Below are 23,845 nucleotides of genomic sequence, written 5' to 3' on the forward strand. Positions count from 1 at the left end.
TTTTACTACAACCTTTCGGGATATTTGTTAAAAATTCATCTTTATTCACACTACAGCAGGAAATTTATAATAAGCATATTGAAATGAATGTTTCAGAAGTACAGCAGTAAGTACTACAGTGTAATTTCAGGGCTCAGGCTTGTTCAGTATGTACAATTTTTCATCACAGTGAAACCATTAATTGTAACTTATTTTTAGTTCCTTATCCCTTCACCAGTATCACTGTGTGCTTTTAGGTGTCAATACTATCATTCAGCTACTGGTAAGACAAGCCAGAAATTTGTATTTTATTATTCTGCATAAGCCAGATGGTCAAGTGCTTTGAAAGTGAAAGGTTACTTTCCTAAATTGGAGGGCAAAACAAAACTCATTTTCAGATTTGCAAAGTAATTAAACACTCATCTACCAGCAAAAAATAATGGTTTAAAAAAATCATTTTTTAAATGAAAAAAACCCTGTTTGTTTCCTTTGTTTCACTGAAAGCCAGTGAATTTGTTTATTACAAAAATAAAGCTCTAATGCCAAGAAGTTTAATTAGATGCAATATTACCTAGCTAGCTAGATTTCTTTACTTATGAAAATTATTCTTACCATATTGAATACACAGATTTCCTTTCAGCCACTATGTTTTAAAAATACAGGAATTTGGCATTACCGTCTCTTATTTCGCCGCTGCTCAGCCATCTGCTCCATCAGTTCCTGCCTGTACTTCTCTTTTTTCCTCTGGAGAAGTTCTGGGTCCTGACCACCTAATGGAAATGACCACACACCTGTGTAAATGCTCCTCAAATACACAAAACTTACGGGACAAAAGCATCCCATTTCAGTCAACTTAAAAGATAATACACAGCATAGATTACAATCTGGGAACGTGCAGAAGAATATTACATCTTTACCAACTAGGACAAATTATCTAGTTTTAATATGCTGTTTGTTTGGAGTATGGTGATCAAAACTACTAAAATTTTCATTATAACTTTCCTAGTTTGCCTGTATAATCAGGAAGCTACAAATTTCAAAGCCACGTGATATATCAGCAACTAAATAAAGTTAAGGGTTGTTTTTTTTTTCCTTAATGTTCAATTATGGAAGATACCCTATGGCACTCCAAAATTAATGAGGTACTGCTCTGGATAAAAGCCAAAGTTAAAACTAAGAGTCAAACTCCCAAGTAGGAAAGCAAACTGCTCCACTTTCAGGGTGGTTTCCATGACTACTAAGAATTAGCGAACTATTGGCAGACACATATATATAAAAGGAAACAGTGAAAATACATTACATGGATTTTAAGGAACCCAAGAAATCTTCCAACTTGTGGTAGTTCCCCCATAATAAGCAAACAAAACAAAAAAAATTACTACTTTCTATATCATTTGTAAGACGCAAAGACTCCTGTAATTTCTGTACACAAAGTCACTGTGGTTCTCCAGTCAAGTACACGTGAATAGTAAAGTGAAGGAAATGGCAAAGAAATCAAAACCAAAACCATGATGCATGACCAACCAATATTTTTTTATCCAATTACTGTGCTAGGACTGTAGAGTCACCAAAACATGCAAGACACGCTCATGGTTTGTGATTTTTGGGGAGTCCAAAAATCACTCCTCATTTCCAAAAACTTGGAGTTTTAATTTACCTAATATTTATACAAGATACTTAACAATATTCTTCTCCTAACCAGAACCCCTAGAAACACAACTTCACAATTTTGCACACTCAAGTTACTACAAATGAGATGACTGAACAGATTGGAGATACTGACATTATAGCATCACAGGTTTAATGCTGCCTTTAAACATTCCCAAAAAACTGACCTGCCACATACAGCACTGAAGATCAGGTAATTTCAAATGGAAAATTCAAATAGAAATTATTCTCACAGCCATTAATGAATTTCTTTCTGCTACACTCAATAATAATGCTCAGAAGCATTTGCTTTTGCACAAAGCTGTTAAGAGTACCATTTCCCATATTTCTACAATTAAAATTCAATACCAAGTTGTGCCTTTAGAAATGCAGAGGTTAATATTTCTCCTAGACTTCATAAGAAAAAACCCAAAAACCTTAAGAATATAATTGGGCCTGGAACTGCTAATGGTATCTAAGAACTAACTTGGGCTCTTCAAAATTAATTACAAAGCACTCTAACATTAACAGGGAAAAGGAACAGGTTTGGTTTTTTTTTTCCCTCCTTTATGGAAATAATATTTATTTACCAGTCTTGGGGACAACTGGCACAAAGAAAAAGCTATTTTTTCTCATTTTTAATTATTCCCAAAGAAAAATAAAGTATGCAACGAAAGGGCTAACTCAGTGTCATTAGTTAGGTTTTCAGACATACCACCAACAAGGCCTGTTGCATACAGCACTTCAGCTGCAGACTTGGTCTGTTCATTAGCTGCATTTCTGGCAAAAACAAGAAAAGAAAACAGAAAGATCAAACTCAAGAATTTACTTGCAGTCTGTATGAAACATGACAGATGCACTTCCATCACTACATGATACATTCATGACAAATGGCTTTCCTAAAATGAAAATAAGCATCACAAGCAAAAGAAGAAACCTGACCAAAAAATGTCGTTTCTCACAGTTCCCATTTGCCTGTGGCTTCTGAGGCCATCAGAAACCCTGACTCAGTGGAGCACTTCAACATTGTTGACAGACTGAGCGGTGCCAGTCAAGAGTTTATGTTTTTACAAGGGTTTTACAAGAGTTCTGCTTCTGCCTCATCCACTTGGATGGCTTCTGGGACTTGCAAAACCAAGGTAAGAGGAAAAAAAGGACTTTCAAAACTAGTATGAGAAAAGGACTCTGTGTTATTCTGATCACTGAGTTAAAAGTCTTCAGTGAGCAGGTGATCTAACGCTTCAAAGAGAAAACTGGCATGTAAGCTTCAATAGCTGTTCTCAAAGGAAACATGTTTTTCTTGTTCTGCTATATCTTTGCTGCAGGGAAAACTATCAGTTATTTCAGACAACGTATCAGGGAATTTAAACAAACATTGTCCTTTCACCATGGTTTTGTAGTGCAATTATCAGAAATACACACTGGATATCACACCTAGAATTTCCAGTTCTTGAGTTCTGCTGCACAGGTGCTCTCTCCTTTAAGTTGTCTTCATAATGTGCAGGTAGATCTTTTACTCTTCTGTCCAGATACGGCCTTAAAGAAAGAGAAGACATTCAGCCACACTTGCCTAAAAACATCCAACCTGAAATAGAAAGTCCAGCAGTTTTGTGCACATGGATCCTTAGCCTGATTGCACACTGGATGGCAGAACCATTTCTGAAAATATCACAAAACAATTCACTTTGCTGGCACTGTCAGTGCAGCAATCTGTCTCTAGTGTGAACCCCCAAGCCAGCGTTCATGCAACCTTTATCTAGTGAGCCTGGTTAAGAGTTTGAAGAGCTGAAGAGCACTCAGACAGCCTTAGGTGAAACAGACCTTGCTGCTCTTAATCCTGAGGAGCCAAAGTCTACAACAGGTTTCAGCACATAGCTACTGGGTGAGTCTGGTGAAACAGTTAATTCATGTATGAAAAGTTTCTTTAATGACAACCTACCCTTCTCTGGGCACTTGATATGCTTTAAAAGAGAGAGGTGACTTTTGATCAAGACAGAAGACAGGAAACGTGAATATGAAAATTCAGGAGCTAAAATTTGAATAATCTACATATGAAGTAATATAACTGAAATTTCAAATAAATCCAAAAATGCCAAAAATTGTATGGACACAGGGGAGTTTGTCCTGAAAAGACCTGGGGTAGCTGAATTTACAGGCCCTTCTTGCTTTGCAAATGAACTATTCTTTTATGAGGACTTCAAGTTATCTGGATAAAATAAGGGAAGAATAGTTATTAGATTAAAAATAAAGCACCCAATAGATGCTAACAAATGTATATATTTTCCAGAGCTGGACAGAGCAACAGATACCCTACTAAGGAAACAAACAAACAAAAAAAAAACCCAAAACATAGGTAAATATTAAAAAACCCATCTTATTCTTTTATGTAAAAACACCCACAGCTCCGCCCATCTCTGCAATCAAAATAAAAGCCAATAATCAAAAGGCAAAAGGATGCAAGCAGATTGTTAAACATTGACTTGGCATCTTAACAACCTACAAGAACAGCATGAAAGAACAACATCTATCCTCTTGATATAACATGATCATCTTTCACGATCAGCTTTTTGATAAGGATCAATCTGCTCCTTACAAGGCTGGTCACCTAAGACTGAAACACAGCCAAGAAATGGCAAGCCTAGTCCATAGCATGATGAAAGGAAGCAGTGAGGAAGCAAAGAAAAAACACTTGGGGATTCAAGAGGCAACCTTTTTTGTAAAAAGCATCAAGCTTAGCATGGCAGGCCCAGACATGTCGGCCCAATTCAATCAAGAAGCTGTTGTATCCTGTTTATAGGATAGACCTGGCTGCTGGGGATGACTAAAGCATTCCACTGATACAAACCCAAACATTTTGCACTTCCTCTCACTTGCCTGTCACCTTTTCTATTTGCTGAGACATGCCACAGTCCTTGTCCCTGGGTCAAAACTGAAAGCTTTCTGAGAAGTCCTGTTTTTACAAACACCTGCCTCTGCAAACTAACAAAGCCCACTAAAAAAACATTTAAAAATTCAGTACAGCAAATAAAAATATTCCTCCTTATGAACTTAAGATTCTGTCACGAATCAAATGTATTCTGGAAAAGTTGACTTTGCCTGAAATGAAGAAGAAACCAAAAAACCCAACTTTTCTGAAGCCTACCTGTCATTATCTAATAGATGTGTTTCTCCTTCTTGAAGAAAGAATTAATACAGTTTATAAAAGGTAAGTGGAGCTCCTTGTAAAGGAAAAAAAGTAGTAGACTACAAAGGATGTATAATAAAGAAATAATTAGAACTAAAAACTCAGCAATGTAGAAAATACATACAAAACCCCCTAAACCTTAATTTTACACACAAATTTAAGTTTAGGCAATTCAGGTGACGGCCCAGCAGCTTCTTTTAAGAAGATGCACCAAGTTTGCCAATAACAAAGATAAAGCTCTCTTCTGTACGTCCTCCTAAAAGAAAACTGGAACTAAAACTGTATCAGAAGCCTCCCCAACTAAGCAATGAATTGCCAAGTGATACATTGGTTACAGACATTTACATAAGCACCAGGAGTGTCTTCTGGAACAAGAAGGGCAAGTACACTTCTATTCAATATGACAGTGTATAGCATCAAACACCATCCTTGTTGATATTTTACATGTGTAATTTTGTATGTGTCCTTTGTCCCATTTATTCAGTCTGCATCTTCCAAATACTTCCAGACATTTCATTTCATACATAGTTACTTAATTCCTTTATGATTATTATATTTTTGTTAAGGACTGAGAGGGTATCAAAAGCTATTTTTGTAGAGAAGTTATTTTCACTCTACTGGCATTTGAAACTGGAAAAGAATCATGACCTCTTTCAATTCAGAAAACGCTTTGGGAGTAGAAAAGCATTTCAGGGTTTGTTTTTCCCAGTTATTAATTTGCAGTACTATTCAGAAAATTATCCCTGTGAACAGTGACTCAGAAGATCATATAACCAGTCCACAAACAATTAACAATGAAACATGATTGCAATATATAACACTATAAGGAGTAGCACAATTTGCCCTCTGTTTTTTCTAGAAGTGTTAATTCTAAGGGGGAAAAAGTGATTATTTTGCCCAATATGGGAAAGAGCCTCCACTGAAGCAGCTGCATTAAAATTCTGGCAACAACAACAACAACAACAACAACAACAACAACAACAACAACAACAAAAAAAAACCAACCAAACCAAAGAGGCATCTACAAGACTCATGTTCCCAAGATCTGTATAGAGAACAAATAAACATTCTTCAAGCACCTTTTTAAAATGTATTTACAAGAAACTTTACTGCTTTATCTCATTGTAATTTAGCTGTATTTAGTTTGGTACTACTTCACACCACAACCCGTCTGTTTTCAAAAGCAACTGATTCTTATAACTGGAGGTAGGCAGATTGCCAAACTCTGAATGACTGGGAGTTATGCCTCTTTCCCCACCCCTCCCAACACTTAAAAGTGAGCTAGGAGAAAAAAATTAATGATTTATGTCAAAGTTACCAAACTGACTTATCAGTTAACACAGTAAAGACTATTCAATAATGAATGGTACCTAGTATCAGTTTTCTTCCTGAAAAAAACACCCCCTCTTCTGTTTGGTTTGAGTTTTCTTAAATGCTTATTCAAAGTGTGTAGCTGTTGCTGAGATTAGCACCTATTAACACCATCAGGACTTGGTTCAACTGTGCATATGTTTAAAGTCGGTCATTTTACAAGACATAAGGATTTTTTTTTTTAATATAGTTTTACATTTCTAACATGTAGCAGCACATACCAAAAACTGATAAACCAATTCTGAAATCTGAATTGAAAGTGGACTTGCTGTAACTGTTACAGGCTAAGAAAATACATATCATCTTGGTTTCCCAGCACAGGTATTTGCTCTCAAATGCTAAGATGTTTAGCAAACTGGCAAACTGCTCTTCATAAAAATGAATTGTCTGCTGCTTTTTATGGGATAATTTCTCCAGTATCCTTGGTTTGCCATAAGATATAAAACATTCCTTAATGTATGATGACCGGTCTTAGCTATTGGTCCAACTTTAAAATATATTTTTTTCTAAAAACTACTGCAAAGTCTCTTTTTAAAGTAAGTACAAAAATCCCAGTTTCACATGTGAATCTTGTCTGATTTTCAGTGAGAGCTGTCAAAAAGCACTACAGAAATATCAAAGAAAGCAGAATTAAGAATACCTTTCAGCATAAAACACCCGTGGAGATTTCCTGTCATAAGTACTTTCACATCTAAATCTAGGGTCCGTTTTTTCACTTATCTCAGGATCACAGTCCATTCTATAGTATCTTCTACCAAAATCACGATCCTCATCAAGTCTGTGATGCCTCCAAATAGGATTTCCAGATTGGCTTGCAAATCCATGATGTCTTCGAATTGGAACATCCAAATCTTCATCAAGTCGTCTATTTAATAGTCGACTTCTTAATTCAACCTCATCATCTATCCTATGATGCCTTCCTTCCTCCAGCCATCTCTTATTTAGCAGCTCTTCATAACCTTCTGTAGAAGTAAAGACATCCTTCTTGGAATGTTCTGCACCTGTGTTACAGGGCTGTACTTCTGTATGTCGTTCTGGCTGGAGCCCAGTAGCAGCAATCGGCTTTTTATTCTTCTCCATCTCATTCTGTTCAAAGGAAAACAAAATATTAGGAGATCTGAATATAAACAAACCCCATTGAGCAAAAACTTGCATTTGTATTTCTTCAAACAATCCCTAAACAGGTACTGAAGGTAGGAAGCGAGCAAGAGAAATACTTCAAAGAGGACTCAAAAGCTAGAGGTGTATTTTTTTTTTCCTTGAGGGGAAAAAATCCACACTTTTTCTCTTATCTATCAATATCTTGTCAATCCTGTACAGGCCTGTTACAAACTTCAATTTGACCTTCAGATTCAGAGATGCAAAGAATCAAAAGACAATTTGAACTTTATATCTCATCAAGAGACCAGATACCTTTATTCTACCCAGACTCCAGCAAGTCTGTAATACTTCTTACCTATGAGCACAACCTCTTAACTTGACCATTTCTTAATCTATTTCGTTGCTTCTCAGGAGACATCGCTATGAGGAAGGGCAGTTTAGTGGATAAACAACAACCCTGTAATATGCTGGACCAGTATTCAATACAAAGTACTAGCAAACAACATACTTTTGGATAAGTCCTGTAGCCTTTCTGTGCACTACTCTCACATGTGAAATAAAGAACAGTAACTAATACTGTATAAAATGTAATGGAAAAATAAATTTAATAATCAAATGGCACCAAACTGGGAAGAGGGATCAATATACTAGACAGTGCAACTGCCACTCAGAAGGGTCTTGACAAACAGGAGAAATATGCTGACAAAACGCTCCTGAAGATCAACAAATACACATGCACAATTTTGCAGCTAAGACAGAATGACCCCTCCAGACTGGGCACTGACCACCCAGGAAGTGGTTTTTCAGAAAGAGGCCTGGGTCAGCGGTGGGCATCTAGCTGAACATGAGTCAGCACAGTACACTTGCAGTGATGATGGCCTATCACAACCTGGGTAGCATTAGCAACATCATCATCAGCAGGTCAAAGTAAATGATCCTTCTCCTCTGTTTAGTATTTATTCAGTATTCAGTTTCTGGTGTAGTGGGCCCAGTTTCACCCCCTCTCCATGGATACTGACGAACTGGAGAAAGTGCAGAGGATGGCTACTGAGATAGCTAACACGCTGGAGCTCATAAAGGAGAAGCAAACAGAGCTGGGTTTGTTCGTTCAGCCTGGAAAAAGAAGGTTAAGGAGGGTATGTATGGGGGTAGGAGGAACTAGTAATTGCAGTCTTTACTCCATGGGTTGTTAAAGAGATGCCAGAGTCGTGATTTTCAAAGAACCAACGGTCACAAGTTGCATCAAAGGAAATTCCAATGGAATACAGGGGAATTAAAAATTCAGATTAAGAGGTTTAAGCAGCAAAAAAGGTTGACCAGAGTAACTGCATTATTAATCCTTTCAAAACTGGATAAGGCCTGACCAACCTGATCTACTGTGAAGTTAACCCTGGTCTGAGCAGGGGATGGTACTGCATGACTTCCAGAGTTTCCTTGAAACTGAACTATTACCTAAACCATTGGATCAAAGTTCTGAGGTCACGTATGTTAATGAGACCCATTCATTTGACTCTCACTCCAAATCAAATATCCCTCAGGGCTGGCAGAATCTCAACAAATCCTCACCAGGTTGGGTTTTTTTTTTCCTCTTTCATGTTGGAGGCTTTTTAGCAGACAATGGGCATGTGAGCAATCCAGCCTTTGAACTGTAACAACTGCGCGGGTGCTGTAAGGCTTGTAGCCAATCACGGGGTGCATTGGGGCGCGCGATTGTCAACCAATAGGGGCCGGACGCGTGCACACAGCGGGGGTGGAGCTGTCCGGAGGCCAGCACATGGCAGGGGTCTATATAAGCTGACTAGTGGTTTGAACAGACGACATTCACCTGATGGTATTGATCCCTGAGCGTTTGTCCAGGATCTCCTGCACCTTCACAACGGCAGAATTGTTTCTGCACAAGAATAAAAAACAATATAACATAAATGTCCAGTGGGATGGTAAACGAAACAGAAAGGAAAAAAAATTACTCCCTAAATAGACCTGATTAGGTAAGTCAGCTAAGGAAACATTCATTCCCAAACATGTAGTAAAATATTCAGAGATTTATAGACTCAGTTACACAAACAAGCTGCATTTTTGCCAGGTATTTCCTAGGGATCACTGTTTAGTGCTCCAATCCTTGAAGAAGACAGTAAGAACCAGATACTGAATTCCACCATCTAAAGGATGCCAAAATACTGCCTTATAGCTGTCTTCACAGTTTTAAATAGTTTTCAGCTATATGACACTCCAATGCACTTACAGGAAAAGATCTTTCTCATAAGGAAACAATCCTTCCAGAGACAGACAAGAAACATTCTTCTAGATAGAACTTACTATAGGTATTAGTAAAGTGGAAGACCTTAAATCAAACCTCTGTTATAGAAGAATTGCAAATTATTGCAGACCATCACTAAATTAAAGCAACATCATTGAAAACAGAAAGTTTACCCAAGATTTTACAATTAACAAGCAGTAGGCTCTCTCAGATCAATATATTGTTTCCAGATGACTAAAATAAAGGGTTTCACAACAGTGCCCATCAGACCTAAAAACCTCCCATTGACTGTTGTATTGGTTTTGGCTGGGATAAAGTTAAATTTCTTTATAGTAACTAATATGGGTCTAGTTTTGGGTTTGTCATGAAGACAGCATTGATAACACAGGGCTCTTTTCGTTACTGATGAATAGTGCTTACACAGAGACAAGGCCTTTTTTGCTCTTCAGTCCACCCCACCAGTGAGTAGTCTGGAGGTGCACAAGGAGTTAGGAGGGGATACAGGTGGGACAGCTGACCCCAACTGACCCAAGGGCTATTTCATACCATATGATGTCATACTCAGCAGAGAAAGATAGGGGAAAAAGAAAGAGGAAGGAGGACCATTTGGAGTAATGGTGTTTGTCATCCCAAGTAACCATTACACATGATAGAATCCCGCTTTCCTGGGGCTGGCTGAACACCTGCCTGCCCATGAGAAGTGGGGAATGAATTCCTTGTTTTGCTTGTGTGAGCAGCTTTTGCTTTACCTATAAAACTGTCTTTAACTCAACCCACAAGTTTTCTCATTTTACCCTTCTGAATCTCTCCCCCACCCCACCAGGGGCAAGGAGCAAGGAAGCAAGCGGCTGCATGGTGCTTAGCTGCCTACCACCATGCAAATCAAAGACCTCAGCTTATAAATGGAGTTCAGTTATGAACATATCTAGCTCACCTTTGGTAGCAAAGACTTTTTTCTCTTTTTAAATTTACAAATGCACAGTACTATATACTGAACAGCTGCCTGCACTTGCCTTGGCTTTCTCATGAACTGAACATACACCAAGTAAAAGGCTGCTACACATAAAAGCTAGGAACACTGTGTGGAGCTCACATTCTGTCAAAGAAATAGCTTTCTTTTTTGGCCACCATTTTTATCACCAAGAACAATCCAGGGACTTACTTCAGACTTACAGAAGAATGAAAGCATCCTTCTACCAGACAAACATGACTGAAGTTGGAATCTAGAACTGCACTCTAGGATTCATAACCAGGACTTCCTACAATATCAGTAAAACTGTGGCCTAACTGAACAACATTTTTTACTTGTCTTACTTCATATGTCTTCGTCAATGGTAAAACAATTGACAAGATCATTTATGTTGTTCTTTGTATCAGCTTCAGCAAAACTGTATTACCTCTGTGTTTTTCTTTCCTAATTTCCTTAGCCTTTCATTCCATTCTTCTTTATCCCTGAGATACTGATTGTACTCCTTGTTTCTTTCAAGCCGTAGTTTCTCCTAAAACAGGCATTGAAAAGGGCATCATCATTTTGCATTTCTGAGAAGCTTTTAACTTCCTAGAAGCGCAGTAGTAAATGAACACATGCGAGCTGTGTGCCTGCCCTCCCACTGTGCCTGTGGGATCTCTTACACTACCTCATTCCAACCATCTTTTCAATTAAAACAAGAGAATTATATTACAATATGATGAATCACACTCTGCTCCACTGCAGTGTTTTCCAATGAAAAAGAAAAAAACATTAGAAAATCTGAGTGTTATATATAAATTTACTTTCCCGTGAACAAAGTTAAAACAAAAATAATTTATACCTCAATCACCATGAAAATACCAGCTTAGTAATAATTTTGCAGACAAGACCAATGCTCCCTAAAAATTTTTTTTTCCTAAAATCTGTGTCTATAGGTTTTCTGAGAGTGGCAATATAAAAACTGCAGACAGCTATGAAAGCTGCCTGAGGGGTATTTTCCAAAGCTGAGAAACTAGCGTTGCTTTAACAGGGGGCAAAATGCTCAGCAGAAAATTCAATATGCTGTGTGACTGCACATTTTACCTAACAGAGGAAACCAAAATGCAAATGTTAACTTTTAATCATTATCTGCCCAGAGGCTGTGTTTATCAGGGCACAGTGTGACATCTTCTGGCAGCTTTTAGGTTCTGCAATAGCAATAAATAGGTAAAAGAGATGCAATGCACTTGTACAGAAAATCTCAACAAATGTTGAGTTACTATGATATAAACTCATCAATGATCAGATGTGCTCCCAGTTCAACATCTTTAATTGCCACAGAATTAATGAAAGATATTTTATCTTTCACTGTTTCAGCACACATAATGTCAAGGGTTAACACAAAGTTTGTGCAAAGTTGAAGCTAACAGACTCAGCACAAATACATGCTGCCAGTGAGAAGAAGTCCTTTCCCATTCCCAGGCATCTCATTCTGCTGCCTCCCTTGCTTTTAACAAAAGCATAATTTGGAGTGTGGTGCTTTTTCTTAATATCCGTTTTCACTAATTTGAATTCTCACCTGGTTCCTCATATGGACAAACATTATTGCCAGCACAAGAGAGGCAGAAAGCATAAGCACACAATGCAAGGGCAAGAACAACACATCCAACAGCCAAAGTCTTGCACCAGATTACAATTACAGCAACACTGCAACTCCATGGCAACATAGGTTAAAAAACCCTATGTTGAAAAAGTAGTAAAAAACCCCAAAGGTCCAACAGTCTAGTTCTCCTCCAACAACACAGTTTCTCCTGCCTCACATCTCCACTTGGGTTTGGCTGAGCCGACCAACCTCACTCACAACTGTTAGCCTACCTACTCACAACTGTTAGCCTACCTACTCAACAACTGTTTCTTGATTCAGCAAAAGCATTTCCTAAATTACAATGTTTCTGCTGATTCTACTTCCTACATCTGTTGACAGGCAAAAACAACAAAGCAACTGGAAATATAAAGCCAACAGCAAGAGGAGAGGTGACTCCTGTAAAATTGATTTAGGTTTTCACAGAATCATACTATGCATCAGAATGAAGGATCAGAGGCTAGGAAAATCACCTATGCATGTTGCACTGTCACATCCTAACTTCCATGAACCTCCAGTAGTGGAGACAGTTACAGCTGGTGTCTTTCTCCAATGTATGAAAGCAAGAGCACAAACTGGTAAGGAACCTCAGGGAGATCAAAGAGGCTAAACACAGAGAGACGACGTCTACTCCTTTCACAAAATATGTTAGTGTCTGCACTCCCAAAGAAAGATTCCTACATTAACACTAGGGAAATTGTGGAATACCAGATCAGCTTTTATTTAGATTCATGGATTTTTCTGTTAAAAAAACAAAAATCACAAGAATAAGCAGGTAGATTAAGTGTACACAAAGACAACAGAACAAACTGCATACAGCAGAAAGCACACTGCCTTTGGTTCTGACAGGAACTTACAAGAATGTCATCATAGAAACAACTACAAGCAAATATTTTTAAAGTTATCCCCAGAGTGAAGTAAGAAGAGTAATATATTAGAAAAAGCGTATGTATTATTGTAAGAAAACCAATGTTCTTTATTAGCTCAATATTTATTTCTGCACAAAACCCAAGCACAACCACTAGAGTGTCTGAACACACCAATTGCCCTGAAGGTGTGAATTACAAGTAGCAAACCTCAAAGTAGTCTCAGTATAGAATTACACATCTCAGTATCAAAAAATCAAGAGCACAGGTAACCTAGGATTAGAAAAATTAAAAACAAAACCAGAATTTAAAGACTTCATTTTTCTGAAAATTATTCTTACCACCACCTCCAAAAATGTTCATTTGTAAACACTGTAAAAATACCCAATCAACCAAAAAAAAAAGTTGAAATAATTTTTCCACAACAGTTTAAACAATCAGGTCCATTTTTAAGTTATACACCACTTATTTAATTTGCTCCTGTTATTTACCTTGGCAGATCTTCGCTCATCAATCGGAAGAGATAATCCCTGAGTATATGGGTCTACTTCACCAGTAGTCAGATAATTTTTCTACATTAAAAAAAAAATAAAATCAATATATTTTACAATACCAAAACTTACTTGCTAAACAGTTGCTAAGAATTACATTTTCTGAAACAAATCTGACCAATTTAGTAAAATAAAGACTGAAGACAACCTTCACATCTTAAAAATGTAGGATGGTCTTGGAGCACACAAATGAAGTGAAGGAATGCAGAAAGTAAAGGGCTTTGTCAAGATTTTAGCTTCAGTTTGAAAGCGTTTGTCACTTCTTCCCTGTTACATTATTTCGAGGATTACATGAGTTGGCTTCTACATATTAAAAAATAAGATTTTATTTAAAAAAAAACCCATCATTGCACAACTATTCTGTAAACAAGTATCATAAGCACAAGCATCTGTACAAGCACAAGTGGAATTTTCCAAGACACTGCCTTACTTGAGATGAAAAAACGCTTTTTTTTAACTGCAGAAAATGTATGTCTACCTCTTATTTTAACAGATGGAATCCATGCTAACACTAGCACAGTCATCAGTGCATCTCAGCACTGTTTTCTACAAATCCAGTCCCCAAGATTTTCAGGATAAGGACCCACCACCAAATCCTGTAATTCTTTAAGCACCACGTGTCACTTTCAGGATAAAACTGTCCATTGAAAACACTACGTTGTTGCTCTATACAGCTCCCTGGGCCACAGCTTGAGAACTGGGCTGTGCAGCAAAAGTACCAGCCTTTCAAATCAAACCCCAATGCTGAAAGAGCAGGTCCTTAGCTGCCAGGTCTAGCAGCTTCTGCATACATCACTCATTTACTAGAAGCATCCCTAGGCCATTCACAGTTACCTATGTTTTATAAATCCACTTATCATCAATAAAACAATAATACACTTGTGTGGCATGGTCTCATGATAGGAATGGGTTCGATACAGTGTTTCCCCTGCATTGTTTCCTTTCATTATCTATGGCACATAGCTTAAAAGCATGTTAGCAGGTAAGAGCTCTACCCATTCCAGTACAAAAACCTCATCATTGTGAATTATATTTCACAAGTACACATTAAAAGATGCAAGGGATTGAATAACCATGCAAACATTCAAGCACTGAGACTAGACTAATATGGACAACTACGTTATTTTTGCTGGAAAAAGCAAATAAATCATAATCCTCATTATGAAATAATACTTTTCACAGTTTGAACACATCTGTAGAGATGACCTCTGATCTTAAAAAACCCTGTATTTGCCAAAAATCAGAAACTGCTATGGAAACTGCATTTTCTACATCAGCAAGATTGAACAAGTTATTAACCAAAATACTAACACAATTAGAGCTCCTAAAAGCTGCACTATCTGTTTATGTGGGGACAAGGTATTAGATTGTTATCCTCTCTCTTCTTCGGGTCTTACAAGCTAACATACATATACTGTATTAAAAAAAAAAAAACAATCCAAACACCTTGTAAATCTAAATTCATAACACTGAAGTTCAAGTGAGACTAAACCACTCAAAATTAATGTAAAAATTATATTCAAGTACTTCAGTGAGACTTATGAAACTTAGAAGTTATAACCCAATATTCTAAGTTTGAAAATAATCTGAAGATTAAACAAGAAGCAACAATTATATAATCATCATTTTCATTAGAGGTTAATAAGCCAGTTAATTCTGCTGTTGCTATTGTTATTCAGGAATGCCAGTGCAAGCTAACATCATTAATTTGTATCACATGCATGTTGTTCAAAGCCTCCGAAGAAAACAGAAGGTTGTTTCTGGCAGGTTATTTCCAACTCCTTTACTGAAGTTGTTTCATGCAAACAACCAGAATGGACAGTATTTAATTTGAAAAGTATGTGACAGTGTAATTATATAATTAAAAGTTACTGTAATTGAACAAAGTGTTCACAAAATGTGCCTCTAGTATTATTTTTTCCTTGCACTCAGGCCACTAGGTACTGAATAGATTGCTCTACTCTTTTCCACTGATGAGACTTCACAGTGACAGGGGAAGAAAAAAGCTGACTCTGGTTCCAATTACACACTATAGTAAGTTTAGGATTTCATTCCAGCTTTATAATATATGTGTATCAAGAAAAAAAAATCTGAACTCATAATGTTTATGTAACTGATAAGCCTTGAAGCAAATGTCTACTAAAACGAAAACTTTTGTGGAGCCAGCATTAGACAGTAACAATAGAAACTGCAAAGGAAAAAAAAAGAAATTAGAAAGTATTTTAAAGTCTTATTAATGGAAAACAAGAAATACAAGCACAAAGCAAGCAATGGCTGTTAGTCATAACTGATCAACTACAGCATGCACAAACACAGAAAGCACAAAATGAGTAATGATTTTGTTAAATTCAAAGCGCACAAAGCTTTCAAACAAAGCAAAAAGCAACTATCTTAAGGAAAAAAAAAATTGCAAGCACCCTACCTTTCTTTTTGCCTGTGAAATACCCTAAAAGTCAGGGAAAAGATAGTTTTCAAAAAGAGTTTTCATTCAAAAATATTTGACTTAACAAAAAAGACTTTTCTTAATGTCAATCCAGTCTTTCATTTTAAGAAGTAAACAGACTGATAATGAGCATTTTCAGATAACAGAAATTAGTTGGTTCCTGACTTTTATCCAGTTTGACTAAGAAGGGATACAAAAGATTTCAAGGTTTCATACATACCATTTCAATTTTTCATGACACATAGTAAGTAATGCTAAGGAGAACAAAGTTGTTTTATTTCTAAAATTGAAAAGACACTGCTGAATGGAGTCACACTAATTACAGGAATATTCTTACCTGAATTACAAGTCACAGAATACAAAAGTAATTAAGAAAGTAACAGATGATATTTTAAATTCTTAAGAAACTAAGAAAGAAGTAAAGACAAATAAGAAGAATTCAGAATAAAACATACTGAGTAACATGTAGTCTCACGGCAATGAGACCTGTAGAAGCCTAAAATATATCACCCTTCCCAGATGTGACATGTTAAAATTACTTTACTTGAGTCTTTGAAATCAGCCATTGCTCATAATTAATGGCTTCCTATAAATATTTTCCACAGATTTTATCTTCAATCAACAAAAATGAGCTTCATTTTAAGAGACTCACTAAACTCAACCAGACAAGAAGCGTTACCTGAGAAAGATATTGCTTGTAATCTTGTCGAAGTTCCTCTCTGAGTCTGTGCTTCTTTTGTTCATATTCTTCTCCAAGAGGTAAACTCAAACCACAGTCACCTGTAAGTTTAAAACCATTAAATATTACTCTCCTACTATGCACCAATACAAAGCACATCCTGCAAAAGCTACATCTGGATTTGTATAAGATTTCAGCAATAAAAAAGAAATATATTTAAAAGAACTATGCAACCAGTTATTACAGAACACATGAATTAAGAAACAGTTTCACTCTATGACTAGTTCGGTGGAAAGCACAGAAAAACGGATCAGGCTTTGGATGTTAGTTTTCCTCCAGTCCTCACAATTTTTTGCCCTACTAGAGAAAAAAAAAAAAGCAATATAAACTGAATTTATTTGGATAGTTTGACAAACAGTCTAAAAGAATCTAAGTGTTGTATGTATTTCTTCTGTCAAAGAAAAAAAAAGGACAACTCCTTCAACATGTTAGTTTTCAAATTACTCTGGTATTTTAAGCTGTGCTTAACACACAGTAGAAAACATACTTTACCACTAGAAAGTAACAATCTTTTAGTTTAACATAAAACATGTGAAAAATATGTTGGCTTCCATACAACTAGAAGTAATCTGACCACATAATATTTTTTTACTTTCCACCTCATTGTTTTTAATTGTAGTAGACTCAAACCACACATTTATATTTTTCCAAGATTACTGTCAGGTCCATAACAGCTGCAGTCTTAAAATTTAATGCTATGCAAGTTGGTTGTTGTTCCTAAAATACATTTTAAAATATTTCATAAGAAATATCGTATCCTCTGCCCCAGAAGCCCACCTCTGCAGTCACTTGCACCACTCTGCACAGAGAGCTAGTGAATGCCACAAAACCACACAGCAAGAGACTCAGATTGTAACTCGTTTTTTTTAATTTCCTATTCTTTCTCTGAAAGCATTGCTACATCTTGTGGTCTATGTAAAATGAGCAGTGAGAATTTACTCTTTTATCAGTTCCAATTTATTGCATGGTACTTGGTTTGACTCCAGGATTTTAAATATTTAGGGCATTACTAGGTGTCTGTATAGTAAAAATTATTATATAAATGCTGACAATTGCTAACTTGGTGTCCTAGTTTCAGCTCTTTCTAGCAGCTGGCATAGTGCTGAGTTTAGGATTTAGCATGAAAGGAATGTTGATAACATACTGAAGCTTTAGCTGTTGCCAAGCAGCATTTACAATTACATGAAGCTTTCAGCTTACCAGGCCCTGCCAGCAAGGAGGTGTGGAAGAAGCTGGCAGAGGACACAAGCAGAACAGCTGACCCAAAGCAGCCAATGGGATATTCCAAACCATGTGATGTCATGCACAGTATATAAGCTGGGGGGAGTCAGCTGGGAAGTGCCACATTTCTGGAACTAGCTGGGCATCAGTCAGCAGGTGGCAAGTGACTGTGTGGTGAATCACTGGTTTTGTACATTCCTTTATCATTATTATCTTCCTTTGCTGTCCTATTAAACTGTCTTTATCTTAACCCACAAGTTCTACCTTTTCTTCTCTCCCCAGTTCTCTCCCCCATCCACTGGAGTGGAGGGCTTGAGCAAAGGGCTGAGTGGTTGCTTTAGCTGCCTGCTGGGTTAAACCACACTTGAGAATCACTCTGGTACCAAAACAAATGAAAGGCTGAATTATACTTAGTAAAAATACATTTAGCTGGGTTGGCTTGACATAGTTTTAGCTAAGTAAGAATGTATCCTCATGAGCCAAAACAGGAGTCAGCCTGATGTTCTGAAGAACCAAAGGACCGAATACCTGATTAATATGTCACATGCTATTTTGAAACAGCTAGCAGAGTTCAACTGCTAACCAAAGTTGGAGCCACTTCTCCAACCTTCAAGATATGTTTCTCCTTATTTTGCACATAAGTTAAGCATGAATTCTGGTAAATAACATACTGTTTCATCCCCCAAAAAGGGGCAAGCGGAAAGAAAAATACAATAGAACAGGAAAGGTTTGTTTCAGCTACTTACTCTTGCCTTTTATTTTCATATGGCATTATTGTTGGATTAACTATAGGAAACCAATGAAAAAAAAATCAAAATATCAAAAGCAAATAACACATAGAGTGAAGATTCATTCAGTAACTCCACAGAAGTCGCTGAAATCACTGAGAATCAAGTGCTTTGATTCAAATATGTCAAGTATTTAAACAAAAGAGGGTTTAAAGTTAAATTTATTACAGAAGACTTCTGGCCACCATAAATGCACTGAGATAACAATTATAGGGATTTAGAAGATATTTGAAAAATGCCTACTTAAAAAATTTACTTTAGGAGAGCCTAGAAGGGCAAAAATATTCCAGTTAAGCATGCACTCACTGTAATGTCATGCACAATTTATCTGAATTATTCTGTGGGAATAAGAGTTATATTTGTATGTATTTATTTGTCATTTCACAAAACCCACGGTCACTGACAATTTTATTTAGGGGTTTTGGCGTTTTTTTAGAAAAAAGTTAAGACTTTAAATACATTTTTATATAAAATTTAAATGTATTTAGTATGTTGAGAAATAGCTGTAACTTCATTCAGCCTGATTCTCAACACTACTGCTAGAACTATAGAACACACTGAGCAGCTGCCTACCAAATGTAGTCACTGCCCAAATTATTATCATAGAATGTGCTGGTTTTGTCTGGAATACAGTTGATTTTCTTCATAGGAGTTAGTTTTGGATTTGTGCTGAAAATAGCATCAATAACACAGAGCTGTTTTCGTTACTTGCTGAGCAGGGCTTACACAGAGCCAAGGGCTTTTCTGCTCCTCACGACAACACACCAGCAAGTAGTCTGGGGGTGCGCAAGGATTTGGGAGGGGATACAGCCAGGACAGCTGACCCCAACTGACCCAAGGGATATTCCATACCATACGATGTTGTGCTCAGCCATAAAACTAGGGGAAGTTTACTGGGGGAGGCCAATAATCAGGGGCTGGCTGAACATCAGTAGGTTGGTGGTGAGGAATTGTTTTCATTTGCATCACTTGTCTTTCTTGGGGTTTATTTCTCTCCCTTACTTTCCTTTCCATTACAAATTATTAATTATTATTATTATTATTATGTTTAAATTAATAAACTGTTTTTATCTTAACTCAGGAGTTCTCTCACATCCTGCTGGGAGAATATGAGCGACTCGCTGCACGGTACCCAGTGGCCAGCCAGAGTTAAGCCACAACACAGCAATACCCACTTGTCGCTTTTCATTTTAGACCACCCTTATGCCCCTCATCTGCAATACTTCATTATGTGTTAACTATATTTAGGTGTCAACAGTTAAGTCCCATTTATAATAATAAATACAACATGGCATGTGCTATTACAGCTCTCCAAGAGACAATCTGTCTTAATGTTAAAATAGCTTAACAGTTACTCAGTGGTCTGCTACAGCCATTGGGATACGACCTACATTGGGATATTACCTACTCTGTTCTATTCTCTGTATCGTGTTTCCACAGTTAAGGAAACAACTACGACACCAGAACTAAGCTGCTGCTCACGATAAGACCACCAGAAACTTTAGGCAGATACTTATTCAAGTGTTGTCCTGTAGCCATGTTTATCCATTATGACTTCTGGCAGCAAGGAATACTCAGTTATTTCAGGTAATTTTTAGTGAAGTCTTCATGTAAAGGTTTTAGAGGAGCTTGCCTTGATGATGGCTGGAAGTTCTACTTATACAACATCCTTAGAAAAAAATGTTTTTATTTATGCAGCTAAGAGCAGTTCAGGTGCCCAGATTCTGAGAAGCTCAGTCTCCATTTTTTAATTCAAGACGTGCACTTTTCTGGTCAACAAATTCTGTTAGAATTATATAGGGGGCATAACACTGAGGGAGGCCTACTTATTTAAAAGATACATTAGACTGGTATGATACAAAAAACAGTCAATATGCATCAACATATCTTTTATAAACTAGAAGAAGAGCTTTCACACCCACTGGAAGCTGCAGAATTATACCCGAATGACATTAAGCACAGTATGAAAATACATGAGGTACAAACCCAAAGTGCCTACACATGAAAGAAAAGAGTTACTTATCGACATCAAGCAGGTCACAGAAAAGCTCTAAAGCTGCCACGAGAAACCCAAGCTACACAAGCATAACTAAGGAAAAACAGTAGTACCAACAGAAAGGAGATAGTAGGACAAGTAAGGGGAGGTGGCACATTACAGAAGCAGTAATATGGAGAAAGGAACACTGTAACACATTTTCAAGCAGAGATCACAATGAGCACAGAGAAAATAATAAAATAGAACAACATATATTTTAAAAGAAAACTATTATTAAATTGATAAGGACAGCAAAATGAATTTAACCGTTTTCCTTGGTTAAGATTTCAACTGAAACTAAGTGCTTATTATTTCCCTGAATAATAGATCACTACATTATAATGAAATTACAGAAGCAATACGATCAGTTTAGTACTCTTATGTCTAAATATTTAAAAGACACTTAGAATTTAGAAGAAAAATTAGTTTAAATGTGTGCATTTTAGCCAAGTCGGACTAGGACTCGATACTGGAAGAAAAGGCATCCTTACTTCCCTGGCACAAACTGCAGGGAATGCACCTTTCTGCAGTAAACTCCAGATGAAAGATGGACTTCCAAAGCTTTTGCTCCACCCAAATGCAACAGGAAAAGGCAGATAACCTATCAAGAACTGGCAAGAAGTTTGGTTGGGCTTTTTTTCCTGTTAGTTTTGTTGTTTGCTTTCAATGGAGCTACTTTAACAACAAGAAAAAGTGATTGACATATTTTCCTTATTCAAAAAAGCATAATTACAAAAAACCCCTAAGACATTTGGAAGGCTGAAGAATTGGTATGCACTTGAATTATAATGGTCATCTTATAATTAAAAATCCAAAGCAGTAATTCCCTTCCAAAAATTCTCAAAGGCAATTAAATGCCACTTAAACCTAGAAGATATAAAGAAAAACAGATATATACTATACCTAAAGGATAATTCTGTTGATTATTTGGCGGTATATTTTCTTTAGCCATGGATATTAACATTTTGCTAGCCTCAGAAAGCTCCTCTGATTCCTTATTCTGAAACAAAACAAAACATTTTGCTGCATCAAAGGATAAAAGAAATATCACATATAAGAACATCTTTATTAACATAATTATTAGCACCGGAGAACAGATTGGAAGTGATGCTGGATTAACACATTAAATGAGCTATGCTTTGCTAATAGTACCAAAAAAAGTAGTTCTCCTCAACAACACAGGAATTATTAGTTCAGTGTATCTCATTTCATTACATTTCAAAGTATTGCACTGATATTGAATATATTAGTTGAATATATATTGTGATTTATGTCATGAACCACATGTCATTCTCTGAAATGATTTCAGTTTGGACATACCCTCCCTGATTTTTTGTGAGGGATGACCTGAAAGAATAAATTACAGGGTATTACAGGACAAGTTTAATATACCCATTCCCTCTAATTAGACTTTCACCATACAGCTTAGGGCTTTATCAAACTACAGGCTGGAATCATTCTCCTCCTCTTTAAACTTGCTCTGAGCAGAGGAGTCAAAAATAAAAGAGGACAAACTTCTCACAGCTCCCTAAGAATTCACTTTCTAGAGGGAGTTAATTAAAAACCAAAGTGAGTTATAAAATCTTTATAGCTTTAGAATTAGGTACTAAAATCTCTAATAGGAAAATTGTGATATGAACATATTATGTTTAACTGATTGGATTAAGTAGTTTGCCTTTTATATTTCCTAGTTTCTGTAACATACATTTTGAGAATATTTATACCTCCCACCCCCATCCCAACACCCATGCCTTGGAGCAGGCAGAGCAGATCCCTGCTACTCAGCTTCCCTAGGGAAGGGGAAAGTACCAGTGGTAACCATTTACAAGAGATTTCCAACTTGTAACATACAAATGTCACTGTGTGCACCTGGTAGGAAACAGATTTTTAAAAATCTACATCAATACAAAGCTAGAAATTACTTTGAATAGGTAAATCTTCAATATATATTGTTGACATACTTTAACAATAAATACAGTTTTAAGAGCATAATAAAAGCAAGCATAAATCAAGACTCTAGCAATAGCAGCATTTAAGTTCAGGAAAACTAACACTCTTACCCTCATTTCCATGTAAGGCGGATCATTTTCAAGCTCTGCCTTATCCTGTGCCAATTTGACCTTCTGTTCTTCAATAAATTTGTCTATATCATCAGCCATCATTTCTAAGATTCTAGAAAAGACAGACAACATTGCCTCTACATCAGAACCTCAAAAATTTAAAACACAATTACAGTTGCTTAAGGAAACAGTTAATATTCAAGATACTCTCACAAAAATACAAGCCTTTAAGTATTTGCTGGTCAACAAAACACCAGACTGATGAAGTCTTTCCACACAGGAGATTTCATCAGAGAGAAAATTCAAAGATTCCAGATTAGAAGACAGAAGGTGTTTCTCTAATTCTTTTTTCTAACTTGGTTGAATTGTTCTGGGTTTGTGTTTGTTAACTGCAACTCTGCCAATGGCCCTCCACTACACATTAACACAAGCTTGTTTTTAGTGAATTATTTAAAAAAATCAGAATTAGACAACATAAAAAAATAAACAGGATAAAGGAATCATTAGAGAAGTACAAAAACTGTTTCTGGAGTTGGAGCCAACATTGTATCATCACCTCCTGTACCAATAACATAGCAGAGGCAATAAGAACAGCTACAATTCTGCAATAATTATAAGATTTTGGCTATCGGGCAGTGTTGTCTTAGAATTAGACAAGCCACTCATCTGCAAGAAGACAAGTACCAAGAATCTACTGATGACCTCTTTTCCTTTAGTCCCACATCTTGCTATTTACTGAAAGCCCTTCAGAGTATAAATTTCATCATCTTATTTGTGCAGTTTATTGTTTACTGCTGCTCCTAGAGAGCCTCATAATAAAAATTAAAGCGAAATTCATGACAATGGAACTGTACAGAAGCTAAGGTGCACAATCAGCCTTTACATATTCCTTGTTAGGATAGTCTTATCAGAACTAAAAATACTGGAAAGCTGCATACTAAGTAACCACAGAAAGAAGACAGACAAAATCAGTGACTGCATACAAGCCTATTCATCCTAATCTCCACTCAGT

The 23,845-nt window shown here is 36.6% G+C and overlaps 1 protein-coding gene across 1 annotated transcript in view; it reads right to left on the reverse strand.

The window, feature by feature from the left end:
- Positions 1-22,932, reverse strand: part of CSPP1 (centrosome and spindle pole associated protein 1) — a gene marked incomplete at its 5' end in the record, with an annotated part of 59,378 nt that extends 36,446 nt beyond the window's left edge. The window contains 10 exons of the mRNA XM_084260512.1: positions 656-749; positions 2,342-2,406; positions 3,061-3,162; positions 6,822-7,267; positions 10,937-11,038; positions 13,488-13,568; positions 15,970-15,993; positions 16,670-16,770; positions 21,677-21,773; positions 22,834-22,932. Coding sequence (XP_084116638.1) covers positions 656-749; positions 2,342-2,406; positions 3,061-3,162; positions 6,822-7,267; positions 10,937-11,038; positions 13,488-13,568; positions 15,970-15,993; positions 16,670-16,770; positions 21,677-21,773; positions 22,834-22,932 — 1,211 coding nt within the window. The remainder of the gene's footprint in view (positions 1-655; positions 750-2,341; positions 2,407-3,060; positions 3,163-6,821; positions 7,268-10,936; positions 11,039-13,487; positions 13,569-15,969; positions 15,994-16,669; positions 16,771-21,676; positions 21,774-22,833) is intronic.
- Positions 22,933-23,845: the final 913 nt, after the last annotated feature.

Source organism: Gallinula chloropus, assembly GCF_964237585.1.
Source record: "Gallinula chloropus genome assembly, chromosome: 2".
In the NCBI taxonomy this organism is placed as follows: Eukaryota; Metazoa; Chordata; class Aves; order Gruiformes; family Rallidae; genus Gallinula; species Gallinula chloropus.